This window comes from Zeus faber (assembly GCF_960531495.2).
Source record: "Zeus faber genome assembly, chromosome: 17".
In the NCBI taxonomy this organism is placed as follows: Eukaryota; Metazoa; Chordata; class Actinopteri; order Zeiformes; family Zeidae; genus Zeus; species Zeus faber.
Window position 1 is genome coordinate 10,478,190 of NC_137204.1, and position 16,339 is coordinate 10,494,528.

At 41.3% G+C, this 16,339-nt stretch overlaps 2 protein-coding genes across 2 annotated transcripts; one reads left to right on the forward strand and one right to left on the reverse strand.

Moving 5' to 3' along the window:
- Window positions 1-683: 683 nt before the first annotated feature.
- Window positions 684-14,230, forward strand: acads (acyl-CoA dehydrogenase short chain). The gene is made up of 10 exons (XM_080017299.1): window positions 684-777; window positions 2,414-2,574; window positions 3,754-3,903; window positions 4,021-4,132; window positions 10,633-10,784; window positions 11,090-11,260; window positions 12,122-12,259; window positions 12,985-13,080; window positions 13,175-13,231; window positions 13,339-14,230. The coding sequence occupies exons 1-10, from the start codon at window positions 747-749 to the stop codon at window positions 13,489-13,491; spliced, it is 1,221 nt and encodes a 406-aa protein (XP_079873425.1). The 5' UTR covers window positions 684-746; the 3' UTR covers window positions 13,492-14,230.
- Window positions 14,231-15,006: 776 nt separating this feature from the next.
- cldn5b (claudin 5b) lies at window positions 15,007-16,102 on the reverse strand. The gene has a single exon (XM_080018284.1). The coding sequence runs from the start codon at window positions 15,885-15,887 to the stop codon at window positions 15,243-15,245; it is 645 nt and encodes a 214-aa protein (XP_079874410.1). The 5' UTR covers window positions 15,888-16,102; the 3' UTR covers window positions 15,007-15,242.
- Between the last annotated feature and the right edge of the window lie 237 nt (window positions 16,103-16,339).

A 16,339-nucleotide genomic window follows, 5' to 3' on the forward strand; every position in this document is an offset into this window, starting at 1 on the left:
TGTATTAATCTTTCCTTTTTTCTTAATGACATCAAATTTTGAAAACTGGATAATTTTGAATGTATATCCATCCGGTATCCATGGCCATAATATATATATACACACACACACACACACACACACACACACATATATGTATGTATGTATGTATGTATGTATGTATATATGTATGTATGTATGTATGTATGTATGTATGTATATGTATGTATGTATGTATGTATGTATGTATGTATGCATGCATGCATGTATGTATGTATGTATGTATGCATGTATGTATGTATGCATGTATGTATGTATGTATGTATGTATGTATGTATGTATGTATGCGTGTATGTATGTATGTGTGTATGTATGTATGTATGTATGTATGTATGTATGTGTGTATGTATGTATGTATGTGTGTATGTATGTATGTGTGTATGTATGTATGTATGTATGCATGTATGTATGTATGTGTGTATGTATGTATGTATGTATGTATGTATGTATGTATGTGTGTATGTATGTATGTATGTGTGTATGTATGTATGTATGTATGTATGTATGTGTGTATGTATGTATGTGTGTATGTATGTATGTGTGTATGTATGTATGTGTGTATGCATGCATCGCCCTGGGTCGGTTCATTGCATTTACCATAATGGTGAGAATACGCGTGCACTCCGATTTAGGGGGCACGTGGTGTACTACTCCGCGGTCCGCGTTCACATTTTCCGCAGCTCGCCCAGGCTCGTCGAGCCGGAACCATGACAGCGGCGATTCTGAAAGTCAGGCAAGGTCAGAGCTGCGTTGGTTTGTTTGAACGTGGATGTATTATTATTCCAACCCCCCCTGAGAAGGAGCTAAAACGCACAGGGATCGCATGGGCTATTTCCACGCTCACGGCGTTAGATAAGTCGGTCTGCACTTCACCGTGGGCAGCAGGACAGCGTTATACCTTTTGTGCTGGTTCACATGAAATACGCCGCGTGGTGTTTGATTCGAGGATGAAACACAATCTAAACATCGAAACTGTTTTGGTTTGTTTTTTTTGCTCTTTTATTGTCTCCTTTTCACTCGCGTTTACAACGGGCGTGAAGTTCGTTTCGTAATGGGCGACACCGACCTTACGGCGTGGGACGTTTCAGCGGCGTCGTCGTTGAGAAGGATCGGCGGGTACTAAACGCATTTTTGATCGAGAACCTTAAACGCATTTTTGATCTAGAACCATTCATGCGGATTCATTTGAAAATGCAGCAATACGAGAAGCCACCTTAGACGAATATTAAATCCATTACGTTTAACGGCAGTCTTCCCGGTGTTTGCGTTCGAATGTCACAAATCCTAAAGTACAAAAGACAACTTTCAAATAAAACTAATCACTGGATCACTCAAAAATAATAATAATAATAATAATAATAATGATTTGTGTGTAGTCTTGCTTGAGAGACCCACGTGGATATTGTATTTTTTTTTCCCCCCAGATTGGGAAACGACGTACGACCGTATAACTAATGTAAAACGTGCTTCACGCCGGTGCATTTTTAGCAGGACGTGACGTCAGCGGAGGTTTCAGGGAGACCTTTCACCTAAATATTATGCTCCGAAAAAAAACAGGCCGATGTGTTATGACAAGTTATGATCGATGGAGAGATCGATAGCAATTTAAAAAACAAAACAAAAAAACAATTAAATCAACCAAACAATAAACCTACAAATAAACTCAACTTTAAAATGTTATGGTAAACAATACATTTACCAGAAGCAATCAACTTAGCAATAAATACAACAAACCAAAAAAAAAAAAAAAAAAGGCTAATATACAATAAACGTGATGATATAAATATATACCTAACAATTAACAAACCACAATAAAATAAATAAACCTATAAATAAACAAGGGCCATTCGGATTTATGCAATAAATCTAAAATTAACAATCAAAACAAACGCAAAAATAAACAACAAACAACAACCCCAGAAAAAATATTGTCACGTTACAATAATCCAACGATACCTTTTATTCGTAAAGCACTTTTTCGAGGTACTCGGAGACACTTTGTATCGCAAGCCAAAATAAATCAAATAGTAAAACACAACAATCAAAACAAGATAAAAAAAACCAAAACTGTCAGAAAAATGGTCAAATGAAAAGGGTGGAGAATTTCAGACATTAAAGGTGTGTTTCATGATGATTAACAACACAAATCTATAAAAGTCCGCACAACTCCACGCATTGTATATAATATTAAAGAGATGGGGGGGTGGGGGTATTTGATTGATATAAAAAAAAAAAAGACTAAACCTTAGACTTAAAATGTAGTCTTTCTAAAGGTAGGGACCCCCCATTGCATGAAGACAACATATACTCCAGCACACAGATGGATGCTCTGAAACGAAACCTCCGTCACCGTGATCAATGTGTGTCTCCCCAGCCGTGGGGCTGTGTCTGCGGGGCGGCCGGGGTGTGAGCCAGCTGGCTGAGCTGCCAGAGATGCACCAGATGCTGAGGCAGACCTGCAGAGACTATGCAGACAGGGAGCTGGCCCCCATCGCCGCCAAGCTCGACAAGGAGCACCGCTATCCCACCAAACAGGTGAGCGATCGGAGATACTCACGCACAAGCCAAATGGTTTGCTTGGAGAAGTGTTTTTTGTGTGTGTGTGTGTGTGTGTGTGTGTGTGTGTGTGTGTGTGTGTGTGTGTGTGTGTGTGTGTGTGTGTGTGTCTGTGTCTGTGTGTCTGTGTGTGAGAGAGAAAGAGAGAGAATGGCACAAGTGAACAGTCAGTTCTTGAAGTTGATGTGTTGGAAGTAGGAAAAATGGGCAGGCGTAAGGATCTGAACGACTTTGGCAAAGGCCACATTGCGACTTGGTCAGAGCATCTCCAAAACGGCAGGTCTCGTGGGGTGTTCCCAGTATGCAGCTGCTAGTACCTACCAAAAGTGGTCCAAGGAAGGACAACCAGCGACAGGGTCATGTGTGGTCATGTGTGCCCACGTGCATCAATGAGGGCCCCTCATTGATGCCCGTGGGGAGCGAAGGTTAGGCCGTCTGGTCCGATCCCACAGAAGAGCTACTGTAGTAGCCCTTTCAGCAGATTGCGGAAAAAGTAAATGCTGACTATGATAGAAAGGTGTCAGAACACACAGTGCATCACATCTTGCTGCGTATCGAGCTGCTTCGCCACAGAACGGTCAGAGTGCCCATGCTGGCCCCTGTCCTCCGCCGAAAACACCTAAAATGTGAGTGTCAGAACTGGACCATGGAGCAATGGAAGAAGGTGGCCTGGTCTGATGAATCACGCTTTCCTCCACATCATGCGGATGGTCGGGGGTTAGGGTCCGATCTGATCGAGCATCTGTGGGATGTCCTGGAACAACAAGCCCGATCCATGTGGACCCCACCTCACAACTTTCAGGACTTAAGGCATCTGCTGCTAACGTCTTGGTGCCCGTTACCACAGGACACCTTCAGAGGATTCCACGCCTTCTCCTTCGCTTGGAGAAATCCACAAAAATAAGAAAAAAATCACTGTAAACCCCGTTTCCAGGTCATTCTCAAATAGGCTCATTCTCTTTCTTTCTTCCTTTGGTTCGGTTCAGATATTGGAGGGACAAAAACAGAGAGAGAAATAGACAGGGGAGCATGGAGAGGTGCATCGGAGAAAGCGCCCGCGATCCACACCCCTCCGCCCCCGCCGTTGGGCTGGCGGTTGCCGGTAGGAAAACTTTGATATTTTGCCCAACCCTTCTAAAGAATTCTTTCCTCTTCCAGGTCCATGAATTGGGAGCCATGGGTATCATGGCGGTAGAAGTACCCGAGGAGCTGGGCGGGGCTGGGATGGACTACCTGGCGTACTGTCTGGCCATGGAGGAGATAAGCCGAGGCTGCGCCAGCACTGGAGTGGTAGTCTCAGTTAACAATGTATGTCCATTATTATCATTTACTATATCATTATTACAATGTTTTTTTTATTTTTTATTGTATATTTAGATGTCAGATTGGTTTGTCTAAACTAGAATTTGTTATTCTGCTCCTTAGTCTCTCTACATCGGACCCATATTAAAGTTTGGGACTGAGAATCAGAAGAAGCAATGGATCACTCCTTTCACAAGTGGAGACAAAGTGGGCTGCTTTGCACTCAGCGAGCCAGGTAAACACACATGATTAGGGGTCCATCGCATAGGGATGTGTATTGCTGCCTCCAGCTATTATTATTATTATTATTATTATTATTATTACTATTACTTCGGGGTCCAGCCGGCAGGGCTGCCCGGATTTTATTATTGTTAATCTTCTTGGCATTTTTCAGGTCAAAAGTATCTGAAACATGGCAACCGCAGTATGCGAGAGACTGGGTTGAGGTCTCGTTGGAACCAGGACGTTTCAGATGTCTTGTAGTTTGATCAATTATGATCTACATTTGGAGCAGAAATTTGAGGAAAAACTGTAACAATTTGTAACCGGAAGTCGAGGAACGTTGGAGCAACTTGATTAGTTTCATCATTCAAAGTTATATAAGTCCAAGCTTTGTCTCTCGGAAGTCATTCATATCCAGCAACATGTGACCTGTGGACTGCCTAGCCTTTGCTACACATAGACCAGTGCACAGTGATTGGTCCACCACATGAGCCAATAAAGCACCGGTAACCGACATACTTAAAAACATGTTTAAGACAATAACCGACAAAACGGAGATGCTTCATTTAAAGTAAACATGTCTTTATTTGTACACAATTTATTTCCAAAACATTAAATCTATATTAAAAAATAACACGGCGTCCCTCCACCCAGACCTCGGCATGGACACGGGCTAGGAGCGACCCTTGATCACAACAGGTTTTCCTCAGTGCGATGGGACCTTGTAAAACTGTAATATGTTCCTAACATGACTGAACTGTCGGCTCCACGGAGAGGTCCACTTCGCCGCATCCTTCAACACACATTGCACCCGCTCCCCTGGCACTAGGGCTGCAGGAACTAGACTTTAATAGAATTAGAATATAAAAAAATCAATTTGAATGCTGAAATTGCCATTCAATTGTGTATTATTTATATATATATATATATATATATATATATATATATATATATATATATATATATATATATATATATATATATATATAAATAAATAAATAAATAAATAATTGATTATAAATGTTTTGGCTAATGTTACAGAATGAATCCACATGTGATGAGCAAAAAAGTTCAACATAAGTTCATCCAGTTTGTTGCACAGTAGACGCACATTAGAGAGAAATATTCCCTGTAACATTGTGCAAAGTCTGCGTCGGCTGAGATGCACGAGCGCCCCGGCACGTTTCCCTCTCCTCTGGCGTTTCACTGTGTGTAAGAAAGAGTGAACCTCTGACCAAAATGTCCAGTTATTCGACAGATTTGGCGATGAAATTGGGAAATAGACCCGACCATCACTGACGGAAGGTCCTCTAGTGCAGAGATTCCAAACGGTCCGCGGCACATTTGCCACCGGGCCCTGAGAATGCAGGCGGGATTTTGTCAGGAACGATCTCCGCAGCGGCTCCGCAGCAGGAAACGGAGTAAATAAAATACATTTAGCGGTTTTATTTGCTTTGTTTGGGAAAAGGTCGCTCTGATTGGAGCTGCGGAGCTGCAGAACCGTGTGTAAGCCCCCCCCCCCCATACCAGATTTGAGCGTCAAATTTTTTGAATACATTTTAATATAAAAAATAATAAAGCATACAAATTTCGAGTGGATTATAGAGGAATATCGGCAGCTCTACCTGGCACCAGCGGCTCTCGACCACTCCAATATGGCGGACGTGCAGGCGCACAAACCTGGGAGTTGACGACCGAGCCGTTGGCCTTTTAGTAGAAGACAAGACACAGTTAGTAATTTGCCTTTTACTACCAGTGTTCCCCTTAGGCGAAAATAGCCTCTCTTTTTCTGCGCTTACAGTGGGGCAAAAAAGTATTTAGTCAGCCAACAATTGTGCATGTTCTCCCACTTAAAAAGATGAGAGAGGCCTGTTATTTTCATCATAGGTACACCTCAACTATGAGAGACAAAATGAGAAAAAAAATCCAGAAAATCCCATTGTCTGATTTTTAAAGAATTTATTTGCAAATTATGGTAGAAAATAAGTATTTGGTCAATAACAAAAGTTCATCTCAATACTTTGTTATATACCCTTTGTTTGCAATGACAGAGGTCAAACTTTTTCTGTAAGTCTTCACAAGGTTTTCATACACTGTTGCTGGTATTTTGGCCCATTCCTCCATGCAGATCTCCTCTAGAGCAGGGATGCTTTGGGGCTGTCACAAGGCAACAGGGACTTTCAACTCCCTCCAAAGATTTTCTATGGGGTTGAGATCTGGAGACTGGCTAGGCCACTCCAGGACCTTGAAATGCTTCTTACAAAGCCTCTCCTTCGTTGCCCGGGCGGTGTGTTTGGGATCATTGTCATGCTGAAAGACCCAGCCACGTTTCATCTTCAATGCCCTTGCTGATGGAAGGAGGTTTTCACTCAAAATCTCACGATACATGGCCCCATTCATTCTTTCCTTTACACGGATCAGTCGTCCTGGTCCCTTTGCAGAAAAACAGCCCCAAAGCATGATGTTTCCACTCCCATGCTTCACAGTAGGTATGGTGCTCTTTGGATGCAACTCAGCTTTCTTTCTCCTCCAAACACGACAAGTTGAGTTTTTACCAAAAAGTTCTATTGTGGTTTCATCTGACCATATGACATTCTCCCAATCCTCTTCTGGATCATCCAAATGCTCTCTAGCAAACTTCAGACGGGCCTGGACATGTACTGGCTTAAGCAGGGGGACACGTCTGGCACTGCAGGATTTGAGTCCCTGGCAGCGTAGTGTGTTACTGATGGTAGCCTTTGTTACTTTGGTCCCAGCTCTCTGCAGGTCATTCACTAGGTCCCCCCGTGTGGTTCTGGGATGTTTGCTCACCGTTCTTGTGATCATTTTGACCCCACGGGGTGAGATCTTGCGTGGAGCCCCAGATCAAGGGAGATTATCAGTGGTCTTGTATGTCTTCCATTTTCTAATAATTGCTCCCACAGTTGATTTCTTCACAACAAGCTGCTTACCTATTGCAGATTCAGTCTTCCCAGCCTGGTGCAGGTCTACAATTTTGTTTCTGGTGTCCTTTGACACCTCTTTGGTCTTGGCCATAGTGGAGTTTGGAGTGTGACTGTTTGAGGTTGTGGACAGGTGTCTTTTATACTGATAACGAGTTCAAACAGGTGCATTAATACAGGTAAGGAGTGGAGGACAGAGGAGCCTCTTAAAGAAAAAGTTACAGGTCTGTGAAAGCCAGAAATCTTGCTTGTTTGTAGGTGACCAAATACTTATTTTACCGAGGAATTTACCAATTAATTTTTTAAAAATCGTACAATGTGATTTCCTGGATTCTTTCCCCCCATTCTGTGTCTCATAGTCGAAGTGTACCTATGATGAAAATTACAGGCCTCTCTCATCTTTTTAAGTGGGAGAACTTGCACAACTGGTGGCTGACTAAATACTTTTTTGCCCCACTGTATTTTGGTGATTAACTTAAAAGTAGTGTTAGAAATAACTTATGCTCAAGTTTAGTTTTGATAAAGCTCTTAACCGTTTGGGTGTGTTTTTAAATATTCTCATATTTTGGTTATTGTTTATAATTGTTACTATTCAAATAAAAGTGACTTATTGAGAAACAAGTGTTTTTCTTTACAAATCAAGGCTCCGTAGTCTAACAATTGGCATAGGAAAAAGATACATATGTTTAAATCGAAAATCCAATCGTGACAAATCGAAAGCCAAAGTCAAATCGTGGATTTGCAGAATCATGACGCCCCTATATTATATTATATTATATTATACTCTGTTCTGTTATTCTAGTATTCTATTGTATTGTGCTTTATTCTATTCTTCTCTACTCTGTTCCATTCTATTCTATTCTATACTGTTCTACCTTTATCTATTATATTCTACTATCTTCTATTCTGTTATATTCTATTCTGAGCTAGTCTAATCTATTCTACTATCTTCTATTGTACTTCTATTGTCATATTAGTTTCTTTCATATTCTACTCTTACTATATTCTATTTTATTATTCTGTTATCTTGTTTAGTCTCAGACAGTTTTTCAATGTACTCTGGCGAAATTGCTTCTCTGTTTTTAATTGTTCTGCCCTGCAATTTTTTAGTTTTTGTAACACAAGACTTACATAAAAGGGAATAATTATTCATATCAAAATTAATAAATTATTATTAAATAGGGAAATATGTAATTACAATTTATTTTATTTATTTTGACCATTGGGTTTAATTGTGTATTTAAAAGTTTTTCCATGTATTGCCATTTTCTTTTCTTCATTCATATTGTATTGCTTTATTATTATTTTGCCTACTGTTTCGGTGTGGGCTGTTGAGACTGTTGAAATGCAATAAATAAAGTATCTATCTATAGAAAAAAAATACTCTATACTCGACAAAACACCAAGAAAGTTCAATCTTTGTTTGATCTTTTTGCTTATTTTGCAGTAGCCCTTCGCAATTACGGTTATGTTCCGAGCTTCCTGAAAAGATAGACAAGTGACGTTTGTTTAAAAACAGTGTGTTTATAACACTCATTACCGTCATTCCCGATTCGTGGGAAAGTAGTGAGTCAGTCATCTTAATCAAATCCCTGCTCCATTCTCTCATCCACCCGCTGAGTGGGTGGGGTGTATTTCAAAGGGAAAGAGCAGGTTCTTATCTCAGTTATGACGTTAGTCACCACAGATCATAATTATTGTGTTTATGAATCATCGACACACTTGTGAGTCCCACTCTTGACATCCCCCTAATGCTTCTGTGTGGAATTTTTTTCCGATTGTTTTTTGTTCCGGTTTTTATTATTATTTTTCGGGCTTAAAGTGTCTGGTCCACGGCAACCACCAAACCCAGGGACATGGTTTAGGTCTCGTTGGAACCCGCGGCGTTTCAGACATCTTGTGGTTCAAGTTTGATCCACATTTTAATTTCCCGGAAGTCGCAGAATGGTGGCTTACTATATTTAGTTTGTGGAGCGGGGAGCTTTGTGACATCATCATCCAATTTGTTATATATGTGCAGGTTGCGTCTCTGGGGAGCATTTGCACCTGGTGAGGTGCGCGGTGTAGACTCCATTGGTGTGTTTAGTTGTTTGCTCGCGCAGTATTCGCACTGGTTCGAGACGACAGACAGCAGGTTCGATGATGCTGCGTTCAATGGAAACTCGGGAAATTGTAACTCGTTTTAGTAGTAATGCTCCGTTTCACAGAACCCTGAAAATGACTGACTAATGCGACCAACCTGGACCCTGTGTATTGCTGCCTGCAGCTATATTAATTGTGATCATTTTGTTTTCCATTTCTGAAGCACAGTTATGGTCAGGCATATACACCCATAAGCCACAACAATAAAACCACCACTAGTAACAACTAATATTGTGTAGCTGGTGAACATGTTCATGTACATTCTGGAATTTCCCTTTTTGGATTAATAAAGTATCTTAATCTTATCTTATGTTTGGTAACTTTATGAGATGATGCATTTGAAGGGGTATATCCTAATGAGATTAATTAGTATACTGTATGTAGTTAGTCGTAGTAGCCGGGCGCCCTTGACCCTGATGCTGGTTCACCGGTTGTCCTTCCTTGGACCACATTTGGTAGGTACTAACCACTGCATACCAGGAACACCCCCAGGACCTGCCGTTTTGGAGATGCTCTGACCCAGTCATCTAGCCATCACTATTTGGCCCTTGTCAAATTCTCTCAGATCCTTACGCTTGCCCATTTTTCCTGCTTCCACCACATCAACTTCAAGACCTGACTGTTCACTTGCTGCCTAATATATCCCACCACTTGACAGGTGTCATTGGGACGGGATGGCAACGTTATTCACTTTAACTGTCAGTGGTTTTAATTTAGAAACTGAGCGGTGTATGTAGAGGTCACCTCTAATAGCATTTCTAAAGTTATTATTATATGTATTGTTTATAAGTAATTTATTTCTTAACTTATTATTTTTGAAGTTATTTCGTTTCTGAGGTTATTATTATTTATTCAGTGTTATCAGTTATCACTTTTAAAACTTTATGTGAATAAGTCATAACTTGCAAAGGCTTTTGAAACGGCTAATAGTCATACTTGTGCCCCTAAAAAATGCTATAATATTTAATCCTTACAGATACAGTATACCCTGTATATATTTGTGTTTTCACTCTGTATTTAGGTAGTCTCTGATAGACAGTTATAAGTAATGTGTCTAAAATTTTGAAATTTGAACTTTGGATTAACAAACTTTGCGTACTTTGTAGCTCATACAACATTATGTAATAAAGTGTTCCTCAACCTGCTACGGTACTACTTTTTACAATGAAATAATCACACTACACACCACTATCCTGTTATCCATAAAAAAACTGTGCTTGTTATCATGGCCTATTATTAGTGATGCAAGTTGAGAATGATTTGTATGATTCAAACTCTTTTTTTTTTTTTTTTTTTTTTAATTAATCTTTAATTAAATATTTTTGATGAAGAGCTACTTTTCTGGCCATTGATTAGTGTAGCTTTGCAATTTTGATCTTGCAACACAAAGGTTAATTTTGATTATTTATTGATTGATTGATTTTCCTAGGTAATGGCAGCGATGCTGGTGCAGCGTCCACACTGGCGCACCAGGACGGGGAGGAGTGGGTGCTCAATGGCACCAAAGCCTGGATCACCAACAGTTGGGACGCCTCCGCCACCATTGTATTCGCCACCACGGACAAGAAACTCAAACACAAGGTACACATCCCAAAATGGTAAGGTACACAATATCGTTACATTGATCAGTGGTTCGTTCTCAAGCCTTTTTTTCACTGGTATTGGGAGTTGGAAAAGTTATTAACCTTACATGATGTACTGTATGTGCATCGTATGTGCTTTTTTTTAAACGTACATAGTGCCAATATTAAGTAACACATTATTGTTTCATTCTCGGCGTATCCCCTGCAGTACCCCAAAGTTCCCCTAGGGGTATGAGTACCCTCATTTGAGAAACACCGACCTTGATAATGTCTTCGGTGCTTTTGTCTTCCGTGGTTTTTCAGGGTATCAGTGCCTTCCTCATCCCCATGCCGCACCCGGGGCTTTCGCTGGGGAAGAAAGAAGACAAGCTGGGCATCCGAGCCTCCTCCACAGCCAACATCATCCTGGAGGAGTGCAGAATACCGCTGGGCAACATGCTGGGCCCCCGTGGTGCCGGCTTCAAAATAGCCATGGTGATTTTTTTATTCTAGTCTTTCCATCACTGTATTGACACATTTAATTTAAAAAAAACCCCACATACGATGCACATACAGTACATTTGGTGAAAAAGTGAAAGAGGTGAGATTGAGATGGTTTGGACACGTGTGTAGAAGAGATGAGTTACATTGGGAGAAGGATGCTGAGGATGGAGCTGCCAGGCAAGTGGGAAAGAGGAAGGTCAAAGAGAAGGTTTATGGATGTGGTGACGGAGGACACGCAGGCGGTTGGTGTAAGGGAGGAAGATGCGCAGAACAGAAGGTATTGGAGGCAGATGATCCGCTGTGGCGACCCCTAACGGGAGCAGCCCAGAGAAGAAGAGAGATTTACACATTTAAATGGTCTAAGCTAAACCAAACTCATGAAGAGACCAATAGGGGCCAATACAGGTTGGCCACAAGCAGCAGCCCTGGAACAACTTATGATTGAGATAAATAAACAACAAACCTAGTTATTTATGTTTAGGTTTGTTGCATTTCTGACGGACCGCTCTTAGTTTTACGCATCGTTTTAGTTTTGGCGTCTGGGCTCTACTGCCATCACTCCCGGCGAGGTGTACAGCAAACATAGGCGTACTGATATAGGAATATAGTAGTAATGAGTTTGATCTATCTACAGTATCTATCTATCTATCTATCTATCTATCTATCTATCTATCTATCTATCTATCTATCTATCTGTCTAACTTAATACACAACATCTGTATTCTACAATTCTTCCTAAGAAGGTGCCAGTTTGTGCGTCATCTCCGGTTGGGTACTAAATTGTTTTTTTTTTTTTTTTAAATGGTCTTATTTAAAAAACAATAAAGCAGCGTCTTTATATGAATCTGGCAGGAAACCCTGGACAGTGGGCGCCTCGGCATCGCATCGCAGGCTCTGGGCATCGCTCAGGCCTCACTAGACTGCGCCGCAGACTACGCACACAAACGCACTGCGTTCGGAGCTCCCATAGCCAAGATGCAGTCCATACAGGTGAGTGGGAAAACAACCACATCATTTATATGCCGTTTATTTGATGACCCATATGGAATTTTGAATGTTTAGAGATCAAATTTTGTCACGAATAACAACCACCTGCATGCACGAAAGAACAAATGAAATGGACTGTTCACTCTAGAAATGGAGGGAAATGAAACCCATACTTCTATAATATTTTTATTAAGTAATATTAAATAAGTAAAAAACGTAAACTTAGAAACTTGGACCGAGAACAAGAAGTTGGAACTATAGGATTTGCACAAGGAATGAAAAATGTTCCTCGGTCAAAGGTCATTCATTTAAATAGTCACTATACATCAGATTTGTATCAAAGACTGTTTCTTCTTCTTCTTCTTCTAAATCTGTGATCAAGGTTTGTTTTTTCATTTTGTCAAATCAGTGACATAAGTATTCCTTTTTTTTTTTTTTTTTACAGAATTACTTGTGGTTTTAACGTGGCATTAATATCAATCCAAGTTCTTTTGCATTAGTTGTTGCAAATATAAAATAATAAATACAATTTTTATAAATAATAATTAAATAAATGAATAGCTGTAAATAAATAAAGTGAAAAAACTATAAATAAATTAATGCAATTATTAATATATATTAACAAATAATACGATTTATGAATATGATGTTGCTCTTTTATCCTAATCCTCTGTAATTAATCCAAAAATTAGCCGAGACACTTCAGCGACTTTTCCTCTGTTTTTCAGTTCAAACTGGCCAACATGGCTCTAGCACTCGAAAGCGCTCGTCTACTCACGTGGAAGGCTGCGCTTCTGCGAGACGCAAAGAAACCATTCACGAAGGTACGAGCTGTTTTGGTTGAAATATATGTCACAAATTTACATAGTGTTTTGGATTCAACCGTCCTTAAAAAAAATAATAATAATCTCCCTTCAGGAAGCAGCTATGGCAAAGCTAGCAGCATCCGAGGCTGCCACGTTCTGCTCACACCAGGTAGGCAGCCGATATTTTTCTATGCATATTTTATGAGACTAAGCCATGGAATCGTGCATTCATATCTAATCCTTTTTTATTTTATTTTTTCTTTGTATTCCAAAAAGTCCATCCAAATCCTGGGAGGAATGGGCTACGTGACTGACATGCCGGCAGAGAGACACTACCGTGACGCACGCATCACAGAGATCTACGAGGGGACGAGCGAGATCCAGAGACTTGTGATCGCCAACCAGCTGCTGAAGGAATACCAACCATAGATCCGCATGAAAGTTTCACGCCTGATCCGCTCGCAGATCATATAAACTTTCCCAGAAAATAATGACGCGTGCTTTCTATTGCCGGATATCGTCAAGGTCTACCATTCATCCGAGCCTGTTTATCCATTTTGAGGCTGGATTAACATTGAAAAAAATCTCTATTATGTAAATGAATAGCCTTGGTAAACTGTTTACCATTTCACATGTTTTTGTGGGGTATATGCAAAGATATCGTCCCATCCTGAATTATTATTTTCATTACCATGTATTTGAAATGCACACGTTATGACAATGATGGCCACTAGGTGGCAGTGGTGTCAATTGTGTGTTTTTGAGTATTTGAATAATTTATTTTTCCTTCAAGTTCAAGTTCAAGTTCAAGAGATTATTTGTCACATACATATACATTACTCTCTTTTATTCACAATGTCCGCGCACCTGTTTTATTCTGGAACAGGTTGCCTATTTTAAAAATGGGATTTAACTTATGTATAGATTTTTGTGAGATTTTTGTTGGGGTGCCTATTAAGACCACATGATCATGATCATAGAAATGAAATCAATATATCAGGGCAGTGTTGGGTTCTGTGATAAATGGAATTCATGTTTGATATGCGTGTCTTTTATAAGTACGGTGCCTCAGCAGAGGTTGTGGATGATTTTTTTCCGTAATAGATAATGGTGGTTAACCATGAAAATATAAATAAATACAATTAATTAAATAAAAGATTTAATTACAGATAGTGTGCATTTTACTGAGCATTCTGATTCCAGTGGGTTCTCGCTGAATTGTGTTATCTAATTTATAATCTTTTTTTTATTATTGTTTCGAACATGAAAGTGCCGTTACATAGACACCACTCAAGTGACCATACACTGCGATGCCAGCGAATTTTGATGAACCGTATTAAATCAGTTTCTAGTTCGTATGTAGTTTAAGGTAGATTTATAGCGCTGATTTAGATAGACATTTTGACCACTAAATATGTTATTGAAATATAATTAAAAGGGTGTTTGATAGTCCTTGACACTTTCTATACACCATTACATACAAAATGGGGCTGCGTCCATGAACGTTTCGTATATTTTTAATATAAATCGGTTGAATCGTTAGAAATGCAAAAAAAAAACAAAAAAAAAACAACGCTCTACATTTATTAGAAAAGTATATTAGAAAAAAAAAAAAAAAGACAAATTAGAACAACACGTGCAAAACACAATAGATTGACACAAATAATGCATTTCTGATCACAACATGATGGTTGGTTCGAGGAGGCTTCACTGCAATTCCACCCCTCCCAGGGTTATTACACTGGAACTGGAACTGCTCAACTGGTGCAACTGGACTTTCCGTTTGGTGCGCGTTCGGCCCCATTTGATGAAATGTACCCCCCCCCCCCCACCACACACACACTGTCTTTGGGGAGATAACGGTGAATCTATAACATCCAAAGCAGTCATTATTGGATGTTCTCCAATAAGTGCTAACGCCCCCCTCCCACCCACCGCGCGCCCCGCCCTGGAACCTCTTCCAGGACGCCTGTGGTGGTGGTGGTGCTCGGACCCTCACGTTGAGAACCACTGGCAGAATAAACGGACACCCCTCAAAATCCATACAAACCCACACAATTCATACGAAAGGAAAAAACACAACAACAAAAAAACATCATATTTACATTGAAATGTGAAACAAAAAGGATTGCATAGTGGGTTTTGGGTCACTTTTAGGAAGTCAGTGTGTGCCTTCGCATCTACACGTAGTGCTTCCCGTCGAAGCCCCCCTTGCTCGGCATGCTCTTAGTGGGGGAGGACTTGAGGGGGTAGCTCCTCGCCCCCCGCGGGCAGGAGCAGCACAGCAGCGCGCCGCCCAGCAGCAGCAGCGCGGTGGCGGCCCAGCCGATGTAGATGGCGGCGCCGATCTCCCGCTTCTTGGACGGCGGCACCTGCGGGTCGTAGAAGTCCACGATGATGTTGTTGGCCATCCAGCAGAGCGGCACCAGCACGAAGAGCCCGCTGGCGACGTACAGCGCCCCGCCGACGCGCACCACGCGGGCCTTGGCCGCCTCGTCGCGGATGCAGTTGGTGTACTGCGCGCCGGCGATCGTCACCGTCAGCGCCGCGACGCCGAGCACCGCGGCGACGACGGTGAGGGCGCGGGCCGTCTGCAGGTCCCGCGCCAGCGCCAGCACCGAGTCGTGCACCTTGCACTGCATCTGGCCCGTGCTCTGCACCACGCACGACATCCACAGGCCGTCCCAGATGGTCTGCGCCACCACGATGTTGGAGTCGATGAACGCCGTCACCTTCCACGTGGGCAAGCCGCACGCCACCGTCGCCAGCAGGGAGCCCGTCACGCACAGGCCCAGGCCGAGGAACTCCAGGCAGGCGGAGAGCATGGTTACTGGTTTCTAGTACTCCTTCAAAAATAGCAATGAACAAAAAAGAAAAAAAATCTTTTCAGTTTCTAGAACAACCTTTAAGAAAAAGAAGATTTGAGATTCTCTGTGTTTTGAGGGTTTTGCCCGTTAAAAATCTTGTATTGTATGTCCAGGTAAGTGTCCTGTTGATGATTGTTCTGCGATGATCAATAAGTATTGGTTGAGTATGAACAGCCTTTATAACCCCCCCCCCCCGCCGTTTGGTCTTTTATTATATGGGACCGCTACTGTTATACGCGTCCCAGAATGAACTTTGGGCCAATCAGAGACGAGCGCATCTAGGCCTCGACCAATCAGGATCGAGTCGTATAAGAGCGTACAAAGAAAAAACCTCAGGCGCGCGGCTGCGATAAGAAGGGTTTATTACCTGTTGATGTGTTTTTTTAAGCATAGAGAGGAAAAAAAACCAA

Coding starts and splice junctions, on each gene's coding strand:
- acads (XM_080017299.1), top strand. CDS start 747: ATGACAGCGGCGATTCTGAAAGTCAGGCAAG. Junction 3,904..4,020: donor TGGTAGTCTCAGTTAACAAT/GTATGTCCATTA, acceptor TCTGCTCCTTAG/TCTCTCTACATCGGACCCAT. Junction 13,081..13,174: donor CAAAGAAACCATTCACGAAG/GTACGAGCTGTT, acceptor ATCTCCCTTCAG/GAAGCAGCTATGGCAAAGCT.
- cldn5b (XM_080018284.1), bottom strand. CDS start 15,887: ATGCTCTCCGCCTGCCTGGAGTTCCTCGGCCTGGGCCTGTGCGTGACG.